This window comes from Varanus komodoensis, unplaced genomic scaffold, assembly GCF_004798865.1.
Source record: "Varanus komodoensis strain SLA01 unplaced genomic scaffold, ASM479886v1 scaffold9, whole genome shotgun sequence".
NCBI lineage: Eukaryota > Metazoa > Chordata > Lepidosauria > Squamata > Varanidae > Varanus > Varanus komodoensis.
This window is the reverse complement of record NW_025336598.1, coordinates 34,211,188-34,233,755: the sequence shown is the minus strand read 5'-3', so window position 1 is coordinate 34,233,755 and position 22,568 is coordinate 34,211,188. Positions and strand designations below refer to the sequence as shown.

At 45.1% G+C, this 22,568-nt stretch overlaps 2 protein-coding genes across 14 annotated transcripts in view; both read right to left on the bottom strand.

Annotated features, from left to right (window-relative positions):
- The window catches only part of LOC123017042 (lymphocyte antigen 75-like), a 64,014-nt gene extending 60,973 nt beyond the window's left edge, over window positions 1-3,041 (bottom strand). The window contains exon 1 of the mRNA XM_044418085.1: window positions 2,648-3,041. Coding sequence (XP_044274020.1) covers window positions 2,648-2,750 — 103 coding nt within the window. The 5' untranslated portion in view covers window positions 2,751-3,041. The remainder of the gene's footprint in view (window positions 1-2,647) is intronic.
- Window positions 1-22,568, bottom strand: part of BAZ2B (bromodomain adjacent to zinc finger domain 2B) — a 644,512-nt gene that overhangs the window by 425,476 nt on the left and 196,468 nt on the right. The gene's annotated exons all lie outside the window — the stretch shown is intronic.

Here is a 22,568-nt window from a genome sequence, read left to right as displayed (position 1 = left end):
TTTGGTTCTTTTGGTACCTAAGTGCAAGACCTATAAATATATCCCTCCCTTGGTTTCTTTCTCTCATCATTCTCCCTTTCCTACCAGGTTACACCTGTCCTACCAGGCTGCACTAGTCACTGCCTGCCAGAAAGAAACAAACAAGCAGTCATCCTCTTTCCTATCATGTAGCTAGGAGCTCTGAATACAACCTGTAAAGCATCTGGAAACTACAGTTACAGACCAAGAGGAGTCTGAACAAACCATGCAAATGAGCTCGAGCTACTGAGAGCTGCCCCTAAAAAACAAACTAGCTACAGCCCTACATATTTCTCCCCTCTTACAGGAAGAGTGCCTGGAAATTTTCAAAGGTTCCTAAATTGTAATGTGGAAGAAACTCATGAAAAATTTGAGCAACTTTCTCTGTTGTTGCCTTTGTGGAAGTGTGAGTCAGTTAAATGCTGGCTTGGCAAGTTTCTCTGAAGTCTTTTTACACTTGAATTTTGCAGACACTTTATTTAGCATTATTAAACCTATTAACTTCATCATTAAACTGCTGTTTAGTTCTACAACCACTAGTGGTTACCTATTATATCCAAGAACTAATTCTTACATAAAAAAGCTAATCCCTTGGGTTATGTCCACAAACAAGTTTCATTCATGACAGATCCAGGGCTTCACTGCTAGTTCAAAAGTAGAAAACAGCCTCCAGGAGCTAGGCTGCACAAGATTTTCCAAAACCTTTCTTTACCAGAGATGGTAAGTTTTGAACTGCAGGTACTCATCATCTTCATCTGAAACAGGAGCAAGTCTTTTGTAAAACTTTTGACTGAATAATCAAGACCAAGCCATCCTCAAACCCTTTGTACAAGGGAAAATCCATTCAGTCCCCTTTCCCTTCCCACCAGGAGGACTGCTGCCAAACTCGAAAGGAACAGGAAAGCCTGAAGCTAATCAAGACTCCTTTGCTTTCACTCTGCTGCCATGATTCCACCAAGACATAACTTCTTTACATCAGAAAGGGATCAGATGGTATGACTGCATTGTGGCTTATCCTGATCTGATTAATCAATATTCTAGCACTGTCAAAAACCTCATGTGGACACATCCTAACACTGCTGGCTATAATCTGTTTTTACCAGATATGCCCGTTTCCTAATGTTTGTTGGCTGCTTGCCCTTACTTGAAAAACAAAATACCTGCCTCCCTTTTCACCCAGTGTGCCCAAACAGCAGCTTCCTCAAAAGCTAGTTCTGTCCTGCAATTGCACAGGAGATGGAGGGGGAAAGGACAATTTCTAATAATGCAGGGAAGAGGTAACAATGTACCAACATTTTGGCACAACATTTGCTTTCATGGATTGGGCCCTGCTGTTCAGAAAAATGTGGGTATACTATGGCTTACAGACTAACCATTTATTATGGCATAACCTTTCGTGGGTACCACAACCCTTATTGCTAGTGACTTTTATCACAGCACTACAGGTAAAAATCAAGCAATGCACCAGCTGCCTGCACCATGGAAATATAGTTACCAGAGGGAGTTGAACCCCTGCCTGTTAGGCAAGTATCTTACAAAGCACATAGGCATTGTAGGATATGGGGGAAGCGTCAAGCCTGCTTGCAGGCAGCTTGTTTTTCCCTGAAGGGAAACAAAACAATCAGCAGGGCCCTCGCCTGTCACCACCCAGCTTTTCTCTTATAGCTCCAGTCCATTTCTGGAATTCCCCTGCTCCGCCCAAGGGCTGCGTTCCTTTCTTTATATTAAGTTCGATGGGAACTGGAAGCAGGCCAGTCCCTCGGCCTCTGAGTCATGCCGAGAAAGGGTTCTCTCGCAAGCGGCTCCTGGGAACGCGCAAGCAACTCCTGCAGCAACGCTTTATTCCATAGCTGCTGAAGCAAAAACGAAAGTCGACCCTTGGCTGCCCTGCCGACACGGTGTGAGCTCATGGGCAGAAAACGCCGCTGGGGCTTCTGCGCCACAGACACACCAGAAGCGCTTGGCCCAAGCGACGGGGTACTCTACACATGCTCTGCAGCTTAGCAGTACTTCGCAAGCTGGGCAAAGCCCTGTCACAGAGCTAAAAGCCCAGTCCAATCATGGCTCCAAACTTTGCTCTAGCCTGTCACCGAATACGCAAGTGAGCGAAAAAAGCCTGCGCCCCGTCCGTGCGCTCTGACGGAACGGCTGTTTGCTTTTGTTTGATCCGCCTAGATAAACATGTATTTTTCTAGGAATACATAATAATTCCACTCTCCGAGGGCCAGAGCTCCTTCGAGGGAAATTCCACTCGCCGTGGGGATCCCCGTTGCAGGCTAGGGGAAAGCGCTGGTCTCCCTGCAGGACTTCCCGCCCTCTGTCCCACGCCCGCTACTCGCCCCCCGCCGTAAGAGCTCGCCCCCTCCGCAGCAGCGCTTCCAGATGCATCGCTCCTGCCTCTGCTTCAACATCCCGAGGCACACAGCCACGCCGCAGGCTTCCAAGCCTCTCCACCGGCGAGGTTGCGCAGTCACTGGCCGGCACTCGTTCCCCCCCCCCCCCCCAGCTCCTCCTTCCCCCGCCGGGCTCGCGTCCCCGGGGGCTGGGGCGAGTCAGCCCGCGCCAGTGCGCGCACAGCTTGGGGTCCCGTCCCCAAGGCGAGCCCGTGGCCGAAGCCCCGCTCCCGTACCTGAAGAGGCCGCCGGGAGCGCGCAGAAGCCGCGGCAGCACAGGCTGCAGACCAGCAGAGCCACCCAGCAGGTGGAAAGGGAGCGCCGGCGCGTCCTCCTCATCCTCCAGGGAAAAGTTGCCGCGAGCAGAGCGGGCACGACGGCCGCGACGGAGCCGGTGCCTTTCCGGAAAGGCTGCCCCCGCCCGCCTCGGGCGCTCGCAGGCTCTTAGTTACGGTCCGCGTGTGAGCGCGCCGGTGCCGCCGACCACAGAGTGGTGTAGGCTTCGGGGCCAATCACGGGTTTTTCCGCCTCGCCCGGGTCTTGAGGAGCAAGTCGTCGGCAGGCGGCAGGCAGGCAGGCCGCAAACTGCCGGCATCAAAAAACGCTGGCGACGTTGCTAAATATATACCTATATATGTTTCTATTACGCCCTCGACTTCGCAGCGTCGTTTAGGCGAGAGCCCCGCCCTCGCGGCGGAGAAAAGGGATCGAAAGCGAAAGGCGCTTTGGCCCGGGAAGGCGCCCGCGGGAGAGGCGCTGCGCCCTCGCCACGCAAACTGCCCGCCGCGCGGAGAAGGGACTGCGAGCCATGCTGGATCGGACTGCGTTTAGCATTCCGTTTGCGCGGCGGGCAGCCCTCCGCTTGCGGGCGGTGCATGCAACAGCACCCGCGCCGCCTTCCCCAGCGACTGCTGTGCGTAGGCACACCGCCTCATGCTGGCGGTAGCGTGTCGTCGTCGGGACTCAGTTCCTGCTACAGACTCAAGAGTGCTGCACGGGAAACATTGGACATGATTGTGCATTATAGTTTAAACCTGGTGTCGTCGCAGTGCGATGTCTTGTGGTCGTTGCCCCTTGCTTTCACTCAAGGCTAGTCTTCCATGATCCGAGGCCGGCTAGATGCATTGGACTGCAACTCCCATCAAGTCCAGCGTGAATGTCCACCTAGCCCAACACTTCTGGACTGATAGAATTGCATCCTAGCGGTGTGAGTGGGGTTGGGGAGTTTTTATCTTCTCCGTGTGGATTCACAAACACTACTATACATAACTCAGTTAAATATAGCAGTTTAACTAGCAAGCGATAAGATTGAAAAATATTGTGTGTGTGTGTGTGTGTGTGAATATTTGATAAGCATTTTTTTTGCAAGTCTGGCACATTTTCTACCAATGGCAGAGCCTTTGCTTTGCTGCCTGATGCTTTCCAGCGGATGACATAATAGTTCCTCTTAACAGCTGTTTTGTGTTTATGTAAACAATCAGTGAATCGCCTGCACTCCACTCTCTGCATTCAGTTCCAAGACGTGCTTAGCCCCCTCTGGGACTCGGAGGCAAATGCCAAGCTGCCACAAAGCCTCAAGGAGCGCAAATGCTGCTAAAAGTGCAGGCTCGCTTGGCTATCAGATGCAGTATTGCCCATCACAGAGATAAGGATGCCTTGTAAAGAGAGACGTAGTTACGTGGAAGGCTACAGAAGAGCACAAGCACCGATGGCCTGTAGCTGTGCTCTGGTGGTGCTCAGAAGGTGCAGGGTTAACATCCATTCAGGCCCAGAGCACTGGAATAATATCTGTGCACTAGCTGCTGGGCTCATGCCTTGTTTTTCCACTGGTAAACGAGTAAGCAGGGTGTTGGAAAACAAACTGGGGAGACAGTGCAGCTGGCAAATCACAGGCTTAGTGTGATCACAACATGGTTCTTGTTAGTAATCTAAAAGCCACATTTTGTACTAACTCTACAGTTTCTGAACAGGCTTCAAGGATAGCACCAGATACAGTAGTCTAAACTGGGGGCTACCATCACATGGACAGCTGAGGGCATGTTCACTCAGTGAACTGAATAAAAAGCGAAAGTGATTTAATTCTATACCGACTTACCCCAGAGTAAGTCCCATTGTTAAGTCTGGCACCTATTTATGAGCAGACAGTTATAGGATTGTATTTCTTTGTAGAAATGCAAAAGTATCTTTACTTGGATAAAGCACTATTTCATTTTAATTAAAACGGGTTAGAGCTGGACTAAATTTCACTTTTTCCTTAGAGAAATCAACAGGATGTAAATTAAGCAGTGACCATCCTGAACCAGTGATTTCAGTGGACCTGAGTTCAGTTAATCTAGTCATTCCAATTCAATGCAATGGATCTTAACCTCCAAGCATTTTTAAATGCATCATAAGCAGCCTGGGAATATAATATTATGAATACAGTGGTTCTGATGTTTCTAAGATGGAAAAGAAGAAATCCAGTAATGAGATCTGTGTGCATAATAGGACAAAGATTACATTTTTTGTAGAGCTTATAATGTGATGTAAACCCAGAATGGCTATTTTCAGTGATATAAAATTAAATTAAGAGGAGCTGTAGATCAGAAGGTTTATTCACAATATATAGAGGAAAAAGCAGTTCTAATCCAAGGAATTTCATTCAAGTGCATGCATTTAGGTCTTCCATTAAAATAACCTTCCTGATTATAGTTAATTTAGATGAGAATATTCTAGTCAAGCAGTTAATTTAAATTGGGATCACAAATAAAACAGTAGGAAGATGTAACAAAGAACTTGACATAGATACCTGCTGCCATAACAAGACAACAGAAAGCATCTAACTGAATATCCTTTTTTATATTTTTGATTAGCCTTTGGTGAAAGGTTTCTGCAGCAGAATCTATTTTGTTGTTGTTATGTGGTATCAAGTTTTCTCTGACTTATGGCAACCCGATGAATGAAAGCCCTCCAAAATGCCCTGTCCATGCCAGCACGATCCAGCTTTCCCAAGTACAAGGCTGTGGCTTCTCTTATGGATTCAATCCATCTCATATTTGGACTTCCTTTCATCTTCTGTCTTTGACTTTCCCTAACATGGTGGCCTTCTCCAGGGAGCCTTGCCTTCTCATGATGTGTCCAAAGTATCACGGCCTCTGTTTTTGCTTCTAGAGAAAGCTCTGGCTTGATTTGATCTAGTATCTACTTGTTTGAGTTTCTGATGGTCCAGGGTATTTGCAAAGCTCTTCTCTAGCACCATGTTTCAAATTTCAATTTTCTTCCTGTCTGCTTTCTTCATAGCCTAGCTTTCATCGCCATGCATTGTGATTGGGAGCCATTGTGATCAAATGGTTTGAACGATCTTGACCTTGGTCTCTAGTGAAATGTCCTTACATTTGGTGACGTTTTCTGGTTCCTTCATTGCTGCCCTCCCAAGTCTCAGTCCTTTGAATGGCTACAGTCTGTATTTGAATTGATGACTGAGGCAACATATGTGAAATCACAATTTCAGTTTCTTTATTAATAGCACTAAAGTTCTGTCATTCTTCTGTGGACATGATATTTGTTTTCTTAATATTCACCTGCAGTGCTTTCTTTTACTTTAACAGGAGTTGTTCTAAGTCATTGCTGCTTTCTGCCAGTAGTAGATTGTCATCTGCATATTTTAAATTAGTGGTGTTTCTGCCACCAATTTTCACTCCTGCCTCTCATACGAACCAGTTTTCCTTATGATAGGTTCTACATACAGATTGATCAAATAGGGAGATAAAATGCATCTTTGTGTGACACCTTTGCCTAAGGGAAACCATTCTGTTTCTTCATATTCTGTCTTAACTATTACAGTGATCAACAAATATGGAAAACAAAACAATGACCCACAGACTGAAAACATTCAACAAATATATATTCCAATGCTCAAGAAGGGAAATGCAGAAGAAGGCCATTGTATTAATCTCCCATGCAAACAAAGTTATACTGAAAGTGTTGCAACAAAGAATAACACCGTATATGGAGTGAGAAATTTAGGGGTTTTGACAGGGAAAGAGACCTGACAGTGGGGGTATCTTATCGCCCTCCAGGTCAACTTGAGACCCTGGATGATGTCCTGACAGGCCAGATTCTAAGGATATCTCGGGGGAGAGTCACAGTAATTATGGGAGATTTCAATCTCCCGGATATTACTTGGGAGACTCACTCGGCAGTGACAGTCAGGTCTCGTTGCTTCCTAGGAGCTATAGAGGGAGGGTTTTTCACACAGTGGGTCCAAGAGGCGACAAGGGAGGGAAACATCCTTGACTTGGTCTTGACCAATAGGGAGGAACTGATAGATGAAGTAACTTATTTTATATTGTTAATTTATATTATTATAATTTATATTATTTTAATTGATTCATGTTGTGAGCCGCCCCGAGGCTTCGGCGAATGGGGCGGCATAGAAACTTTCTAAATAAATAAATAAAGTACAGATTAGGGGAGCTCTGGATGCGAGTGATCACTTCATCCTTTGCTTTGAGATCAGGGGACTGGGGACGTGCAGCAGGTCGAGCACTAGAAGCTGGGACTTCAAGAGGGCCAACTTTGGCCAACTGAAGGCCAGACTGGGGAAAGTCTCCTGGGATAGGTTACTGGAAGGTAAGCGAGTTGAGGAGGGGTGGATAGCACTCAAAAGGGAGGTTTTGGAGGCGCAAGCCTTGACGATACCTCTAGTCAGTAAGGTGGGGAGGTGGAGGAGAGTGCCGCCATGGATGCGAAAGGAGGTGGTTAGAGGGATTAGATGAAAGAGGAACCTCCGTAGGAAATGGGTACTGGGGAAAATAGACAAAAGGGTATACCGGGAGGAGGAAGCCCGTTGCAGAAGGATTCTTCGCAAGGCTAAGGCTGATTATGAGCTGTGACTTGCCACGAATATCAAGAGCAACAAAAAGGGCTTCTTTCAGCATGTAAATAGGAAGAGGAAGGGGAGACAAGTGGTGGGACCACTAAATAAGGAGGAAGGCGATCCAGTGACTGATATGAGGGAACAGGCACAGATGCTAAATGACTATTTTGCCTCTGTGTTCTCCCCAAAGCAGGATGGGGGATATCCGCATAGAGATTAGATGAGGGTGGGGACTTAGAGGCACAGATTAGAGTCACCCCCCTTGAAGTCGAGGGGCTCCTCAGGGCATTGGACATTACAAAGGTGCCAGGCCCTGACGGGTTACACCCAAGAGTACTTAGAGAGTTGGCAGGGGTTCTCTCACGCCCGCTGGCCTCCATTTTTGAGGCCTCGTGGAGAATGGGTGAAGTTCCAGAGGACTGGAGGATGGCGTCAGTGGTCCCAATTTTCAAAAGGGGTAGTAGAAAGGACATGGGGAATTATAGACCGGTTAGCCTTACGTCCATTGCAGGAAAAACAATGGAAAGGCTCATAATAGAGAGAGATCTAGTGATGCTAGATAGGGAAGGGAGGCTGACAGCCACACAACATGGCTTCTGCAAAAACAGGTCCTGCCAGACAAACCTTGTGGAATTCTATGACAAGGTTTCCAGATGGCTAGATGGAGGGGATGCAGTGGATGTAGTATACCTGGATTTCAGCAAGGCCTTTGACAAAGTGCCCCATGATATCCTGGTGGAGAAACAGGAGTTTTGGGATACACCAAAGCACTGTCCGGTGGATTAGGGCATGGTTGACTGACAGTAAGCAGAAGGTAACCATTAGCGGGAAATCATCGGGATGGAGGCCAGTAACAAGCAGGGTCCCCCAGGGCTCTGTCCTGGGGCCGATCCTATTTAATCTTTTCATTAACGACATGGGAGAAGGGGTGAACAGTCTGCTGATCAAATTCGCAGACGACACTAAAACTGGAGCAGTGGCCACAACTGAGGAGCAGGTACTCCAGATCCAAAAGGATCTGGACAGACTATGGAAGTGGGCAGGAGACAACAGGATGGCGTTCAATGTGGATAAGTGCAAGGTCTTGCACTTGGGGCATAGGAATAGGTGTCATAAGTACAGGTTAGGTGACAAGTGGCTGGAGAGCAGCACTTGTGAAAGGGACCTTGGGGTACTGGTTGACTGCAGGCTAAACATGAGTCAGCAGTGTGATGCGGTGGTCAAGAGGGCAAACGCCACCCTTGGTTGTATAGCCAGAAGTGTGGCTTCTAGATCAAGAGAGGTATTACTACCACTCTACACGACTCTAGTGCGCCCGCAATTGTGCTCAGTTTTGGGCCCTTCATTACAGAAAGGATATAGCCAGGTTGGAGTCAGTGCAGCGTAGGACCACAAGGTTGGTGGCCAGTTTGCAGGGGATGGGGTATGAGGCGAGACTGAGGGAACTGGGTCTCTTCAGCCTGAAGAAGAGGAGACTCAGAGGGGATATGTTGGCGACATACAGGTATGTGAGGGGATGTCACATGGAGATGGGTAGAGACCTGTTCTCCCCTGCAGAGGAAGGCAGGACACGCTCCAATGGAGCAAAGCTCAGGGAGCCTAGGTTCCATTTGGATGCCAGGAAGCATTTCCTGACAGTCAGGACCCCAAGGATGTGGAATGGGCTTCCACGAGAGGTCGTTGAGGCCCCATCGGTGCGGGTGTTCAAGGATAGGCTGGACGTCCACATGGTGGGTATGTCGTGAGCGGAGCCGGCTGGTGCCAGAGGTCAGACTAGATGGCCCGGGAGGCCCCTTCTGACTCGCTCTGTTTCTATGTTTCTATGGAGTGAGAAATGCCAGACGTCCAAGCTGGATTCTAAAAGGAAGAAGCACTAGAGATCATATTGCAAATATATGTTGGCTACTGGAATGCACCAAAGAATTTCAGAAAAAGACCAGTCTCTGCTTATTGACTACAGCAAAGCCTTTGACTGTGTAGCTTGCAAGAAGCTATGGATGGTCCTGAAAGAAACGGGTGTGCCTCTACATTTGATTCTCTTGATGCCTAACCGGTGCCACAAGCAAGAAGCTACTGTTTGACTTTACTCTCACCTCTGTGCATGTCAGCTGCACAGATTCCCTTTCTTGTTTGATCTAGTTAGTGACAACAATACTTGTCTTTGTCCTTTGCCCTTCCCCAGTAGCTCGTAAAGTGTCTCCTAGCCTGGGGGTATCATCTTCTGGCACTATCTCTTGTTTCATTTTGGATTGTTTCATCACAGGATTGTAAGGGTAAAAAATAGGCACAAGTGGCTTATCATTGGCTTCTTCTGTGCAGTATTAACTAGACTTAGCTTGAGCATCACTCTGCCGGTGTTGTCCTCAACTACTGTTGTGCCTCAGTAGCTGCCCTTCAGAAGGTTCTGCATCCCCATCATAATTAGTGAGATCCATTCTTCTTGTTGATGTGACGGTGGATGCATCTTCGTCTGGCCTCAGCCTTGACCACTCCTCCTTGGGTGACCCTGCCAGGAGACCAGCCTAGTGAGACTGTTCTCACTATTCTATCAGGATTGGTAGTGCGGTCCTGTGCATTTACAAGGCGCCTCTGTGCCAGTGTGTTTCTCAAACTCAGCGGCTGCTTTGTGGGACAAAAGTTAATGAATACTGCATGTCATCCGCTCTGTTTATAGTATAGTCAAATGCTGCGTCCCTGTGCATAGTGTTGTGCTTATGGAGAAGTTTGAAAGGTCGTGTGCACTGTATCATTTGCACTTACAGAGCAAGCACATGACACAGGCCACAGTGCGGTTTCAGAACTGTGGCAGAAGCAAGAATTCATGTTGCTTCGGCTGGGTTTCTTTTAAAGCGTCTGGTAAATGCATGTGCGAAACAAGGGTGGTGCGGTTATTTTCAGTGGGGTCGTTTTGCAGAGTCATCGTAGCTTGCTATACAGACTAATCATCCAACCTGGTCACAGGAAGAAAAGAAATGCATGTCCTACATATCCTGTCCCCTGCTTGAGGTCAGGCAAAGGTTGGGGGAAATGTAGAAAAACTACAGCTTTAAAGTTGTAGGACTTACACTGCTAGACTGGCATGCACATGACTCAGTAGCACACAGAAACAGAAACTGAAGTGAGAGGGAAGGTATAACGCAGGCTGAGCAGAAACAGGCCTTTCTGAAGGACTGAACTGGGATCCGATTAAGCAGGCAGATCATATAGCCCCTGAGTCAAAAGGAAGTCATCGGCTTCATGCTTAGACACTGAGCAGCACTGCACTGAGTGGATCCCATTTGGGCTTCGCAGTTCGAGGCTGGCTTATAAAATATGGATGGCAGCATTATCAGAACAGCTGACTCACTGCAGCAGGTTAATACAAGCAATAGCAAAACGTGACCTTTTTACTGAAACCTTCATTAACAAAAGACATAATATATGAACTATAGGAAGCTGCCTAATCTTGTGGCTGGCCCTTGGTCCCATGAACGCAGACTGCAACTCTGCAGGGGTTTGGAGAGGAGTTTTTTATAACCCTGCCTGGAAATCCCAAGGAACAAAACGAGCCTTCTGCAAACAAACCAGGGAGTTGCCACTGAACTGCATCTTCTCTCCGTTAACTACGCTCCACTAGAAATCCAAAGGTGTTATCTGGTGAATGGCTATGGTGAACAAAATGCTATATGTCGCTGGTTTATGTTACAATGTTGGCTTCATTGTATGCAAAATAAAAATTGTGCTTACACAAATGTGCTGTAGCAGCTCCAGTATGGAAAAGCAAGCCATGCATGCATAGTGCTTTAGTGTTCATGCATGTTTATTTGCATAGCACATGTGTGATAAAGAAAACATGCATCCAACTCAGAAATTTAACTTCTAGATAACCTAAAAGAGTCAGTAGCAGATAGGGCTTGTTCCTAGCAAACAAATGCAGCTGGAGCATTTATGTGTCCATGGGGAGGAGGGAGACACTATGTTGCCACCTTTTATCAAAAGGAATCTGACCAAAGCTTTTTCCAAAAAGAAAAAAAAAAAGAACTAAGGACCCAGTAAAGTGGAAAGAAGACGCTGAGATGTACTGCCATAAAATTACTGCTTTGAAATAAATGTCTGTGTGCAGCTGAGCAGATCCTTGATTCCAAACTGAGAGAGCTCATTAGGCATGCCTTTAGACTTTACTTCTTGGATAGAAGGGATACCTTTGCTTTTCTTGTAAGACTGAAAAAGGTCCAGTGTCATTTTTCATCATCAATTCTGTACACACTGTCCTAGATAGAAATCAGTAAGTTATAATTTCCTTACAGGAAACTGTACTTTACAGGAAACTGTTTTTGTTACCTACCACCATAGGTAACTAAACCCCGAGACAACACAAGTGCTCTGCAGAGTTTGAGAACCAGTATGGAAGAAAAGTGAAGTCCACAAATTAGTAAAACAGCATCCTGTTTTACAACTAGGGTTGAGGAAACTAAGAAAACTTGCTGAGAAGGAAGCTATAATCAAGATTAGTTTTAAAGTGATAGAAATGAGTCTACATGAATGTGCATCAAATTGTACAGTGCGATTCTTTAGCTTTCAATTCAAGTTAAAGCCAATGGATTTATTAGTGGAATGTTGTGGAGCTACCTGGCTTTGCTCAGACCACTGGATTCAGAGAAAGAGAGAAAGACGCTCTGGGCAGCCATCTGCGGGAGCCCGTCTGCGAGTGCTGGGATCCTGGCTCAAGATGGTGGATGCTCATACGGGCCCTATCTTGTTGTTGAGCTATGGCACACTTAAAAATAAGTTCAGGTTATTTCTGGAAAAAATTAGGCCCATTCTTCAAGTGTTGGACCACACAACTAATTATGCCATGGTGCAGATGACCGTGGATTTAATGTTACTTGGTTTTAGTGCATTATTTTTGGGCTTTTATCTGTTTTTTATTGTTCACCACTCTGGAATCTGTCTAGATATGGATCAATATGCAAACTCAAATAAAAACATGAAAGTTTGGCTGACTGACCCAAGATACTGAGATCCTGATTGTGTTTACTCAGTTGGAGAAGAAAAGAAGACTCTCTGGACTATTATTTTATTTATTTATTTATTTTCAAGTCTGAGTTAGGATATAGCACAGAAAAATAGGTTTGTCAGAATCTTCCATTCTTTGCATTGCTTTTTTCATCTTTGTTTTGCCTGGTGTAATTTAACCTCAGTTCATCAGAGTCAGCCTTATTATTAAACCTCACAATATGGGTATGGCTCAGAGCAGTGATGGCAAACCTTTTAGAGACCGAGTGCCCAAACTGCAACCCAAAACCCACTTATTTATCGCAATGGGCCAACACTGCAATAAAACCTGAATACTTAGGTTTTAGTTTAGAAAAAACAACTCACAACCAGTCCAAGCAAATATATATATATATATCCTTGGCAGCGCACTAACCGGCCATGCGAAAGCTTGGCCAAGTCACGGCTAATGAGTTGTGGCTTGTGACATCATCACCTGGTGCCGCTACTCCTTTCTGAGCATGCACATGGGTCCTATGTGCGCTGTTATCCGATGCTCGGCTGCTGGGGCGATGCTGGGGTGGCTTCGCTCTCGTGCCGACAGAGAGGGCTCTGTGTGCCTGCTGCGGCACACGTGCCATAGGTTCGCCATCACTGGCCTAGAGGATGTCTCATCAGCTTACTCCCGAGATGATGCAGATGTAACTGCTTCACTCCAACATCCCTAATGGCTGTTCTCAGTCTCTGCACAGGAGTCCAGTAGATGGAACTGTTGGATAAAAGGGACAACTCCAGATGCTCTCGGTCATTAGGGAGCTCCTGTATCCACAGCTGTTTATCTTGCTCCCCCACTTCGATCTGTGCCTTGATCAGCTCCTTTCCTCTACTTCCTCCCTTTCCTTCTTCTCTTTGCCCCTGCCACAGGCAACATGCGCTTTCTCCCCAAGGGAAAGAAGTACCTGTTTTCACGCCTTCACTTAACACTGACATGCTAAGCTTTAGAGAATGCTTGCAGTTAAACAAGGTTAGATAGCCTTCTTCAGTGATGCTTATAAAAACACCATCAATGTAAATTGGTTTGAACTGCCTAGCTGTGCCCCGTGTGTATTCCCTCTAAGACTCAATGCAGTTCTACCACACTTTCTTTGGCAATTCTGCTGTAAGCCAGAGGAACAAGGGAGAATTTCAAGGACAAGAGGAAAGCACAAAAGGAGGGACAAGAGGGAAATGATGTAAAGTTCAAAATGCCAGGCGTGGTCTTGCAAGACTGTCAGCAAGAAAGCTTTCTCTCTTGGAAAGCATTGGGCTTCCTCCATTATTGTTCCCTAGCAAGCTTTGCCTCACCTAGGTTATCTGCCTGCTGAAATCGGAGGGTGGGAATTGAATAAACTGTCCCACTGTCTCACTGCACATCAGCCTCTGAATGGAATGAGGCACAGCAGTGCCACAGCACCTTATGCCACGTGGTCATTAGGATGAAGTGCCCAGCGGGGGGAAGAAAGCAGAATGCAGCTCAGATAGGGATTGGCCTAGCCCAGGAGTCGGCAACCGTTAACACTCAAAGAGCCATTTGGACCCGTTTCCCATACAGAAGAAAATACTGGGAGCCGCAAAACCCTTTTGCCATCTAAAATGGAGATAACACTGCATATATTGTTTTTTACCTTAATGCTATGTATATCTTCATTATGATTTAGCTGCAGTTCTTGTTCAGTCACTAAAAACTGTTATTTTTAATCTTACATTATAAACTAGTAGGACTCCTTTCGTATATTTTGAATAGGAGAACAGCTTCCTGAAGAGTCAAAGTCAGTGCTAAAGGGCTGCGTGCATTAAACAGCAAACCCCATAAGTTCGTCAGCAGTAAAAGCAAATGAATCTACCCATGTATAATTAAACATTTGGTTTTCTTCAGAAACTTTTCTTCAATTTATCCATGGTTGGCCTATGCGGGGGGGTGGGGGGGAGGCTCAATAAATTGGCGTGGGGGTGGGTCTGCAGATCGACAGAGATATAGGTGTGTTTAGTGAGTGATTAGCAGATAAACAGTCAAGTGCTGTGAATTGTGACAGGTCCCAAGCGCAGCTTTTAACATTCAGATGAAGGAGATTACATTGGGACAAAGAGAATCCTTTCAGCAGCAGTTTCGTGTAACATGAGAGCCTGGAGGAAGCTTGTTCCACTCTTTCCCTGCAATGTTGCAATGTACTTAACCAGCTAGTGCAGCGTTCCTCATCATCACCTATTGGTATTTTGTAACTTGGAGCCTCAGCTGCAGATCAGCAGCTGTCACGAGTGTTTTGAGCGACGGAGCCGCAGCAGAGGGGTTCAAGAGCCACGTGCGGCTCCGGAGCCACAGATTGCTGACCCCTGGCCTAGCCCTTGGCCCCAGTGTCTTCCTCTGGAATATCCCATTCCCAGTTGCAACTGTGGGCGTAGGAGCAGAATGTATGTTTCTTTCTGTGCCAACTGTTGGGAGGACATAGGGCTGCACCCTCAAATAATTACGTCTCTTTTTTTTATGACATTTACTTCAGTGCAAAGCATATGCTTCAAACACTGACTGTAAAATTAAAAATGATCACATTTAATTCTGCCTTTACTAAATGTATAAAAAGAAAATGGGCAAAATACCATTATTTATTTTTACAGACATTCAACTCAAATTCAGATATGATGCAAAGAATAAATGATCTGATTTCCTCCAGCCCACTAAATTACAGGGTGCTAAATTCCATTCAGAATGAATCCATTTGTTTAAAATACTGTGTATGTTTAAGCTGGTATCTTGTTCTTAACAACAGATGTCTTTGTTTGCAGCTGATAATTCAAATAGTAGATTTTTTTAATAGAAAAGTTAAATTTATTTCAAATGTAGCATTTTGAAATATTTTTATTTTTAACTTGCTTGGGTTTTTTAAAAATCTTATTTTAATCCTTGGAAAATGTAGCATGAACAGACTTTTTAGATTACAGATATAATTAGTATACAGTTTTAAAGCTAACTGATACGTGAAGTTTTGAGTGGGCGATTCAAAAATTCTTTCCCCAGAAAGTAAACCAAAACAACTGCAATTCAATAATAGAAATCACTGATAGCTTTTCCTCCTCCCTTTATTGCAAATGATGTAGACATTTTGGAAAAGATCTGAACAATTCATTAATGGTTTTCTAGCCGCTGCTTCTTATTCCCATTTCAGAATCAATCTGTCTCAAGCACAGTGCTAAACAAGCCAGAACACTCATTTTTAGAGATGAAATGTTGTCATTCTCTTGAATTCTATTAAAACAATGGCTCTAAACAAACCATTTCATCTAAAGGGAGATTTTTGTGAGACACCCTTGTGTATGTAACATTGAACTAAGCATTGTTAGTTTCCATGGAGGGAATTTTCTGACTGCTGCTTTTTACTGTTTGCACTACCATACAGAAAAGTAAGCAGGCTGAATCTTCCAGGGCTTTGTGTATGTATCCCATTGCAAAAGCCCTAGAGGTCCCAGGTGACACTGTACAGAATGTTTAGTGTTAGCCTTCATTTAATAAATGGACTTGCACATCAGAAATGAAGAACATGTAGCCCCCCAGATCCTGAAATACAATTTCCACCATCTTGCCCAACTGGCTATATTGCCTTGGGCTGGTGGCAGTTGGAATCTAGAAACATCTAAAGAACTACATGGTTTTCACCTCTGCTGTACACAGAAGACACTTAAATTCTTTTAGCACCAAGTTCTTTAAAGGGCTCGGAGTTTGCTATTCCTGTTGTAAACCTCCAGCCTCTGTTATCTTTGGGAAGACAATAGCAACCCAGTCACGTATACGCAGCTGTAGGAATTGTCTGTGGACTTTGCACTGATTGTTTAGTATGATCTTTAACTTTTATTTATTTAGCTTTTTATCCTTTCTGGTTTTGCACTATAACTGAACTGACCTTAGAACTTTACAACCATCGTTTAGAATTAGTTGGGGTTCAGGGTCTTGGATTAAAGGACAAGAAAGGAGTCTTGTGGCTCCTTAAAGACCAACAAATATATACTGGCACAAGCTTTCATGGACGCAACTCACTTCATCAGATGCAAACTAGCAGATTTCCACAAGCTGGTATTGGCTTAGGGCAGGGTATAGATGTAAACTGTGATGGCAGATGAAATCAAAATGTGGCACACAAGTTTCCATGAAAGTTCATGTCAGAATACATTTGCCAGTCTTTAAGGTGACACGGGACTCTTTGCTACTCCAGAAAATGTGTTTTAATTGATCAAGACTACATGCAAGCCATTTTCTCTCAGCCTCAGTTACTTCTTTGCTTCCAAAATGAGACTCTTTAAACTTACTTCAGTGAATTTGAAGGATTCTGCTGTAAGAATGAGTGAGAATACCTACTGCATCAGCAGGAGGGCCTGCCACACTGTTTGCAACAGTGATCCGCCAGCCATAAGTCTCAGGAAAGCCCATCAGTAAGGCAGCTGCCATTCCTGTAGTAATTCACATCTAGAGCTATGCTGCATCCATGTCACAGCTAATAACTCTCAATAGAATCATCCTCTTTGAAGTTGCATAACCCTCTTTTAAAGCCGCATAAGAGTCCATTGCCCTATTTCATGACAGCAAATTTCACATTTTAATGCTGTGTCAAACAGTACCTTGTTTCTGTACCGGCCTGTACAGCAACCTACCTCTTTCTACTATACTTCTTACAGATTTTATAGATTCAAAGATAAAAACAGATTTTCACTTTTCAACCAGTTTCTAATATGCCCACTATAAATATGTTTTATTTCAGTACCAGCCACTGCAATCTCTCCCTCCCACCACCATTTTTGCTTTAAGGTTCCTGGCATTCTCATCATCTCTTTCTCTAATTGCTCTTTTTATGTGTGTTCTTTTCCCCACCCCATGATCGCAATTTATTTCTGTATGCTCTCTGCCAAGTTTAACTATCAAAAAATTATCCTCATCTTTCCTTCATAGAAAGACAGAAGGGATGAAATGCATTTTGTTCATTAAAAAGGGCTGTGGAAATTATGATTACTTATTATGGAATAAACTGCAGATGCTCACATGAAACAGGAAGGCTTTTCTCTGATTACATTATGTAATGTTCCAGATGTCAGCGTCAGCTGTGAAGGTTTCGGCTTTGTGGTATTTGATGCTCAGGCAAGCATGCCAGCATCAAGCTATTCAAAAGGAATGGAACCAATGTAAGTGAAACCTGCATGCTGCAGGATGCTGACTCCAGGGAATGCACCGTGTCTTCGATGGCATCCCAGCCAGCATCACTGATTGTAATGGATCCTCATCCATGGACATGCACTATGTTTTCATTAATGGGTAGCAATGCTAACAGGGGGAGCTGGCTGGCTTTTTAGAAAACGAAGAAGCAGAATAGTGGCTATACATCCTGTCTCGTATCCTGGGCTCTAGAAAGGCTAGAGAACTGCAAGCAAGCTGGGAGACTGGAGAGAATGGCTTATCCCTGAGGGGTCGATGGAGCTTGCCTCCCTCCTCCTGCAGACATCCATAAGCATGGGTGAAGTTTGGAATGGTGGTGCTCCCCCCATGCCATGTCTTTCTTTTTCTGCCCTCCTATATGTTCCATTATGCATTGTGGGACAGCACAGGTGCAGAAATAGACATGTGTGGTTTAGCGTGATAGCCGAACAGTAGCTCACTATCCAAGTCCAGAAAAAAGAATGGGAATGCTCCAGGAGAGGCCTTGTGGGAGGGTGACATTTGTAAAGCACGCACTAACTACTGTGCACGAAGAGTCACAGTCCCGCGATACATGCCTTGTAGAGTGGTCAGAGTCAAGGATTTGCAGTCACAGACAGACAGCAAGAAGTGCTCCACGAGGCAGGCCACTTGCATGGACACCAAAGGCCTAAGAGGGCCTGGTGCCTCATAGCTGGGCTTTCCAGAAAGTCAGCCTCACTGCCCCTTCCAAGTCTGTCCTCTGCCGTTTACGGTGCTGCTCCTCTCAGCTGAGCGCGATGGAATCCCAACCCCAGAGCTGATATACCAACTTCCTCTGGTTGGGCCTCACCTGCCCATCTTGGGGTGTGTTTTTGTGGAACCAGAGACCAGAATGAGGCAGGTGTGCGTGGAATGAGGTGCTGCAGCCAGTCCCTGAAGGAAGCCACTTCAGCATGGAGGAATCTGGTCATGCCTCTGCATTGCATTTTTTCAGTCATTCCTGTTAAGAAGTAATTGCAGCCTGATTTAAAAAGGAAGTAAAAATCTAGGACTTTCTCATGGCTGGGTTTGGGCAGTAGCATGTCCACCAAGAAACAAAAGGTAGCAGCAACAACTGCTACATGAATCTTGACAGTATGTTTTTCTGAGCTTTTAAACATTTTAAAACTTACCTTTACAATGTACAATACTTTGCTTTTACCTTACCTTTGCTTTACCTTACAATAAAGGACTGCTGTTACTAAACCCATAGTGCAATTTATTGAGGATGAGAATGTGGTGTGTGTGTGAGAGAGAGGCAGAGGGAAAACCTGCCATTTTTAGCCCTTGTGGAAGATCCAGGTGTGCCTCTTCTCATCTCTCTCTTACTGTTGGTCTTGGAGCGGAGACAGTGTAACACACAGCCCCCACAGTGTTTTCTAATCTACTGTAGAAATAAAGCACCGATTGTGCAATGCCTTTAGAGCAGAAACTACCGGTGTGTTGCAAGCTGAGCAGGGCACCTCACCCCCCCATCCCAATATTAACCACACACACACACACACACACACACACACACACACACACAGAGAGAGAGAGAGAGAGAGAGAGAGAGAGAGAGAGAGAGAGAGAGAGAATGTTCCTTTAAAGGAAAAATATGCAGCTTCAAAATAATATTGCTGTAGTTTGACATTCAAGCCATGCAAAAGTTGTATTGCTGGCTGTTGTGGAAGAATGGCTAACAATGTGAAACGTGAAAATAATGCCCTGGGTTCTCTAGAAGTTTAAAACCACATGACATATACCAATTTTTTCTTCTGATGTTTTCTTCTTCTGCCTACAGCCTCTTTCCCCAGCCTGGTTCCTTCAGAGATTTTAGACTTCAGCTCCAGTCACGGTGCTCAAGGGTTGGGAATACTAGGTTTCCAGTTTGAAACTTCTGGATGACTTCTGCTTGGGAAAGGCTGAGCTGGAGAGGGCTCACCAATGTTTCTAGCAGAAACCATTCTGGAACTAATGTAGTGAAGTTGTCAATATTGCAAAGTGCAGTGATGCCATGAAACGCACAAGATAATAGTCCTATACTAGATGTACTGTTTTGCGTAGCGGGCATTTTTCTCTTGCTGTTTTTTTTCTTTTTAGTCCTTGCTTCAAATTCAAATAAATTTAGTGATCATACTGCTTCTTGAATGTAACACTCTTCTGCATTAGTGCTGTTCAGTTTTCAGTATCTTCTACTTTTCTGTGTAGGCTTCTGTACACAGGTGTGTTGTGGTGCCTATCTATGCCTGTTAGGACCAAAAACTTCTCTGTCGCTTTGACTCCCACTGGAAAAATTCCTCTGGGTACCCAAGTTCTCATCTCAGTGGAAGCTCAACAAAGGTCCACAAAGTTTAACCTTCTGCCTCAAAATTCTTCCAGAATCAGCCAACGTTATTCTGTGCCGGAGCTTTCAGATTCCCAGCTAGCAAAATGAAATAACAACACATTACCATGGGTGGCCAAACTGAGGCTTGGGAGCTGCATGCGGCTCTTTGAGTTTATTTTGCAGCTTGTGGCTTGCTGCTCGCTGCCCACAGCCACTGACCACAGGTGCCCACTTGCTGCCCGCAGCCACCGCCTGTGGGTGCCCACTTGCAGCTATCAAACATCTGCACTTCCCCCGTGTGGCTCTTCCAATGAGCAAGTCTGGCCACCCCAGGAATATTTCTGAACCTGTCTCCATTTCCAAAGTTGCTCCGACTTCCTGAATTACCCATTGCTCTGGTAGCCATCTATTTGCTAGGCAAATGGAGGAGATGAGGGCACCCACAGTTTTCTAAATCTGCCTTTCATTCTGACATGGAAGCAAGAAAACAAGACTCTCTTGTCAGAAACTTGCACATCTGTTCCACATTTCTGCAGCTTCTGTGGTTAAGAGAGCAGCTATGGTGGCTACAACAGCCAAACATCTCCAGCCTTCTGGACTTCATGTTCCCCTCCCTCCCTGGAACATCAGCGACATGTGACTCTCCGTTTATTTTGCATTCCTTTTCAAGACTGTCAACCTTGAAATTCATATGCTACCCTCAGCCACACACCTGTATGTGCCATGTGCAAAAACATTTCCACGTGGCACATGCTGTTTGAGATCCAGTTTCACAAATGTAGCAAGTCTAGAAATGTATGACTTTGGCAGAGACATTCTCCACTATTTTATATCATGTTGTTCACATGATATGTATGTGTGTATACAATAGTATCTGAATTGGTGTTACTTTTCAGAGCTGCAAATTGACTACTTAAGGTTTTTGTTTCTTAACATGTCCTTCTTGCCAGTGATCGCTGAAGTGACAGCTAGTGACAGCTCCTCCAAAGTCCCCAAGCAGCACATTGGAACAGCTGTCACTGATTTACCACATTGTTAAATTGCCCTTTGCTTTTTCTTAGTTTCCAAGTCATTGGCAGGTGTGAACCCTTGGGTAATCGTAAGAAAAAGCCTTTTTTTGTCAATGTTATGGGAAGTTCTCCTGAAGGAACCATCCAGAAAGAAGGCTGCAACAATCTTTGCATTTTAATTTGTGTTCTCTGTTTGTCTGTCAAAAGTAAGCTGTCCAGGCAAGCCAAGCCTTGAGGGCCCTTTGTGAGAGAAGATGGCCAGTAGCTTAACCCGTTTGCAGCGTGATCCTTCTGTGTTTGAGTCCTTTTTGAGGTGAGTAGGTCCATGTCCACTCAAATACTTTGGCCACCTAATGAGAAGGAACAACTCACTGGAGAAGACCCTGATGCTGGGAATGATTGATGGCAAAAGGAGAAGGGGATGGAAGAGGATGAGGTGGCTGGATGAAGTCACTGGGACAGTTGGCATGAGCTTGGGTGGACTCCAAGGGATGGTGGAGGACAGGAGAACCTGTCCGAATGTTGTCCATGAGGTCGTGATGGGTCAGGCATGACTTTGCAATTAAACAACAAGCAACAGGTCCGTGTCCTTGCTTTTTTCCATCCTTTCCTGAGATGTTAGATATTTGGGAAGGCGGAAAAGTGAGATTTACCCCTTTTATGGAAGTTTTGGCAGCTAGCTCGACAAGGTAAGGCTTTTAAAAATGGGCTTTTTAGTAGATTCACCAGGGAGTTCTTTTATATTTATAGTCATATGTCCCTGTCAAAACCTCCTGATTAGCCTGTTAAAAACCCACTTTTAAAAAGAAGCTTGATCTTCAACAGCTGTCAAAACGCCATGTTTTCATAATTGGGGTTACTTTCATTTTTCCATTTTCCTGAGCACACAGTCTCAGAAAATAGCAGAAAAGAGGCGCAACGGCTACTCCGGCTGTATAGCACCCCTCTGATTCCCCCCTCGGTCACCCTACTGGGCCAAAGACTTCCTTATTGGTAGCACAGTGTGTGGTCATTACAGAGGGCCCCCGGCTGGTTCCTAGGCTGAAAGTGGTCTGAGAGCTGCTTCCTTCTTATCCCATTCCATGCACAGCAGTTAGACTTGTCTTTAAAAGTCCTCAATTTTTGTGCTATTTTAAAAAGTCTACCTAACAGGAATAAATTGGGGAAGGTCTTAGCTGGAAGGTAAAGATTATCTCCCCCCTCAGTGTAAGCAGTAACCTTCTGATGATCACCTCACATACAGCTTTAGGTTTGAAGAAAGCATTCCTACACAGTAGCTCTGGGAAGGAAAGCTGAGACTTCCCCCACCCCCACAAAATCAGTAGATTGTTTTGGGTCCATGCACTGAAACGACTGGAAATAATTCTAGCTATTTCAGCTACCGTGGGGTGGTGAGAAGCCTCCAAATCTTTCTACATAACATTAATGCCAAAGCAGACAGTGTGCTCTGCAAAGGCACAATGCAGAACTCCTTGTAATAGTGAAGTGCCTCAAACAGACTGAGTAAACGAGACTGAACGTTGGAAGCTTGTCAAAGTATAGAATAGCCTTTTACTTGTATACGATAGTCTTTTACTGTATTTTAAGCTATTTTAAATTGATTTTAGCAATGCTGCTTTTTATGGTCGTTGTACTGTATTTTATTGTTTTCCTTTATATATTGTTGTAAATCACCCAGAGAGCTTCAGCTATGGGATGCAATAAGGAAGGAAGGAAGGAAGGAAGGAAGGAAGGAAGGAAGGAAGGAAGGAAGGAAGGAAGGACAGTAGTCATT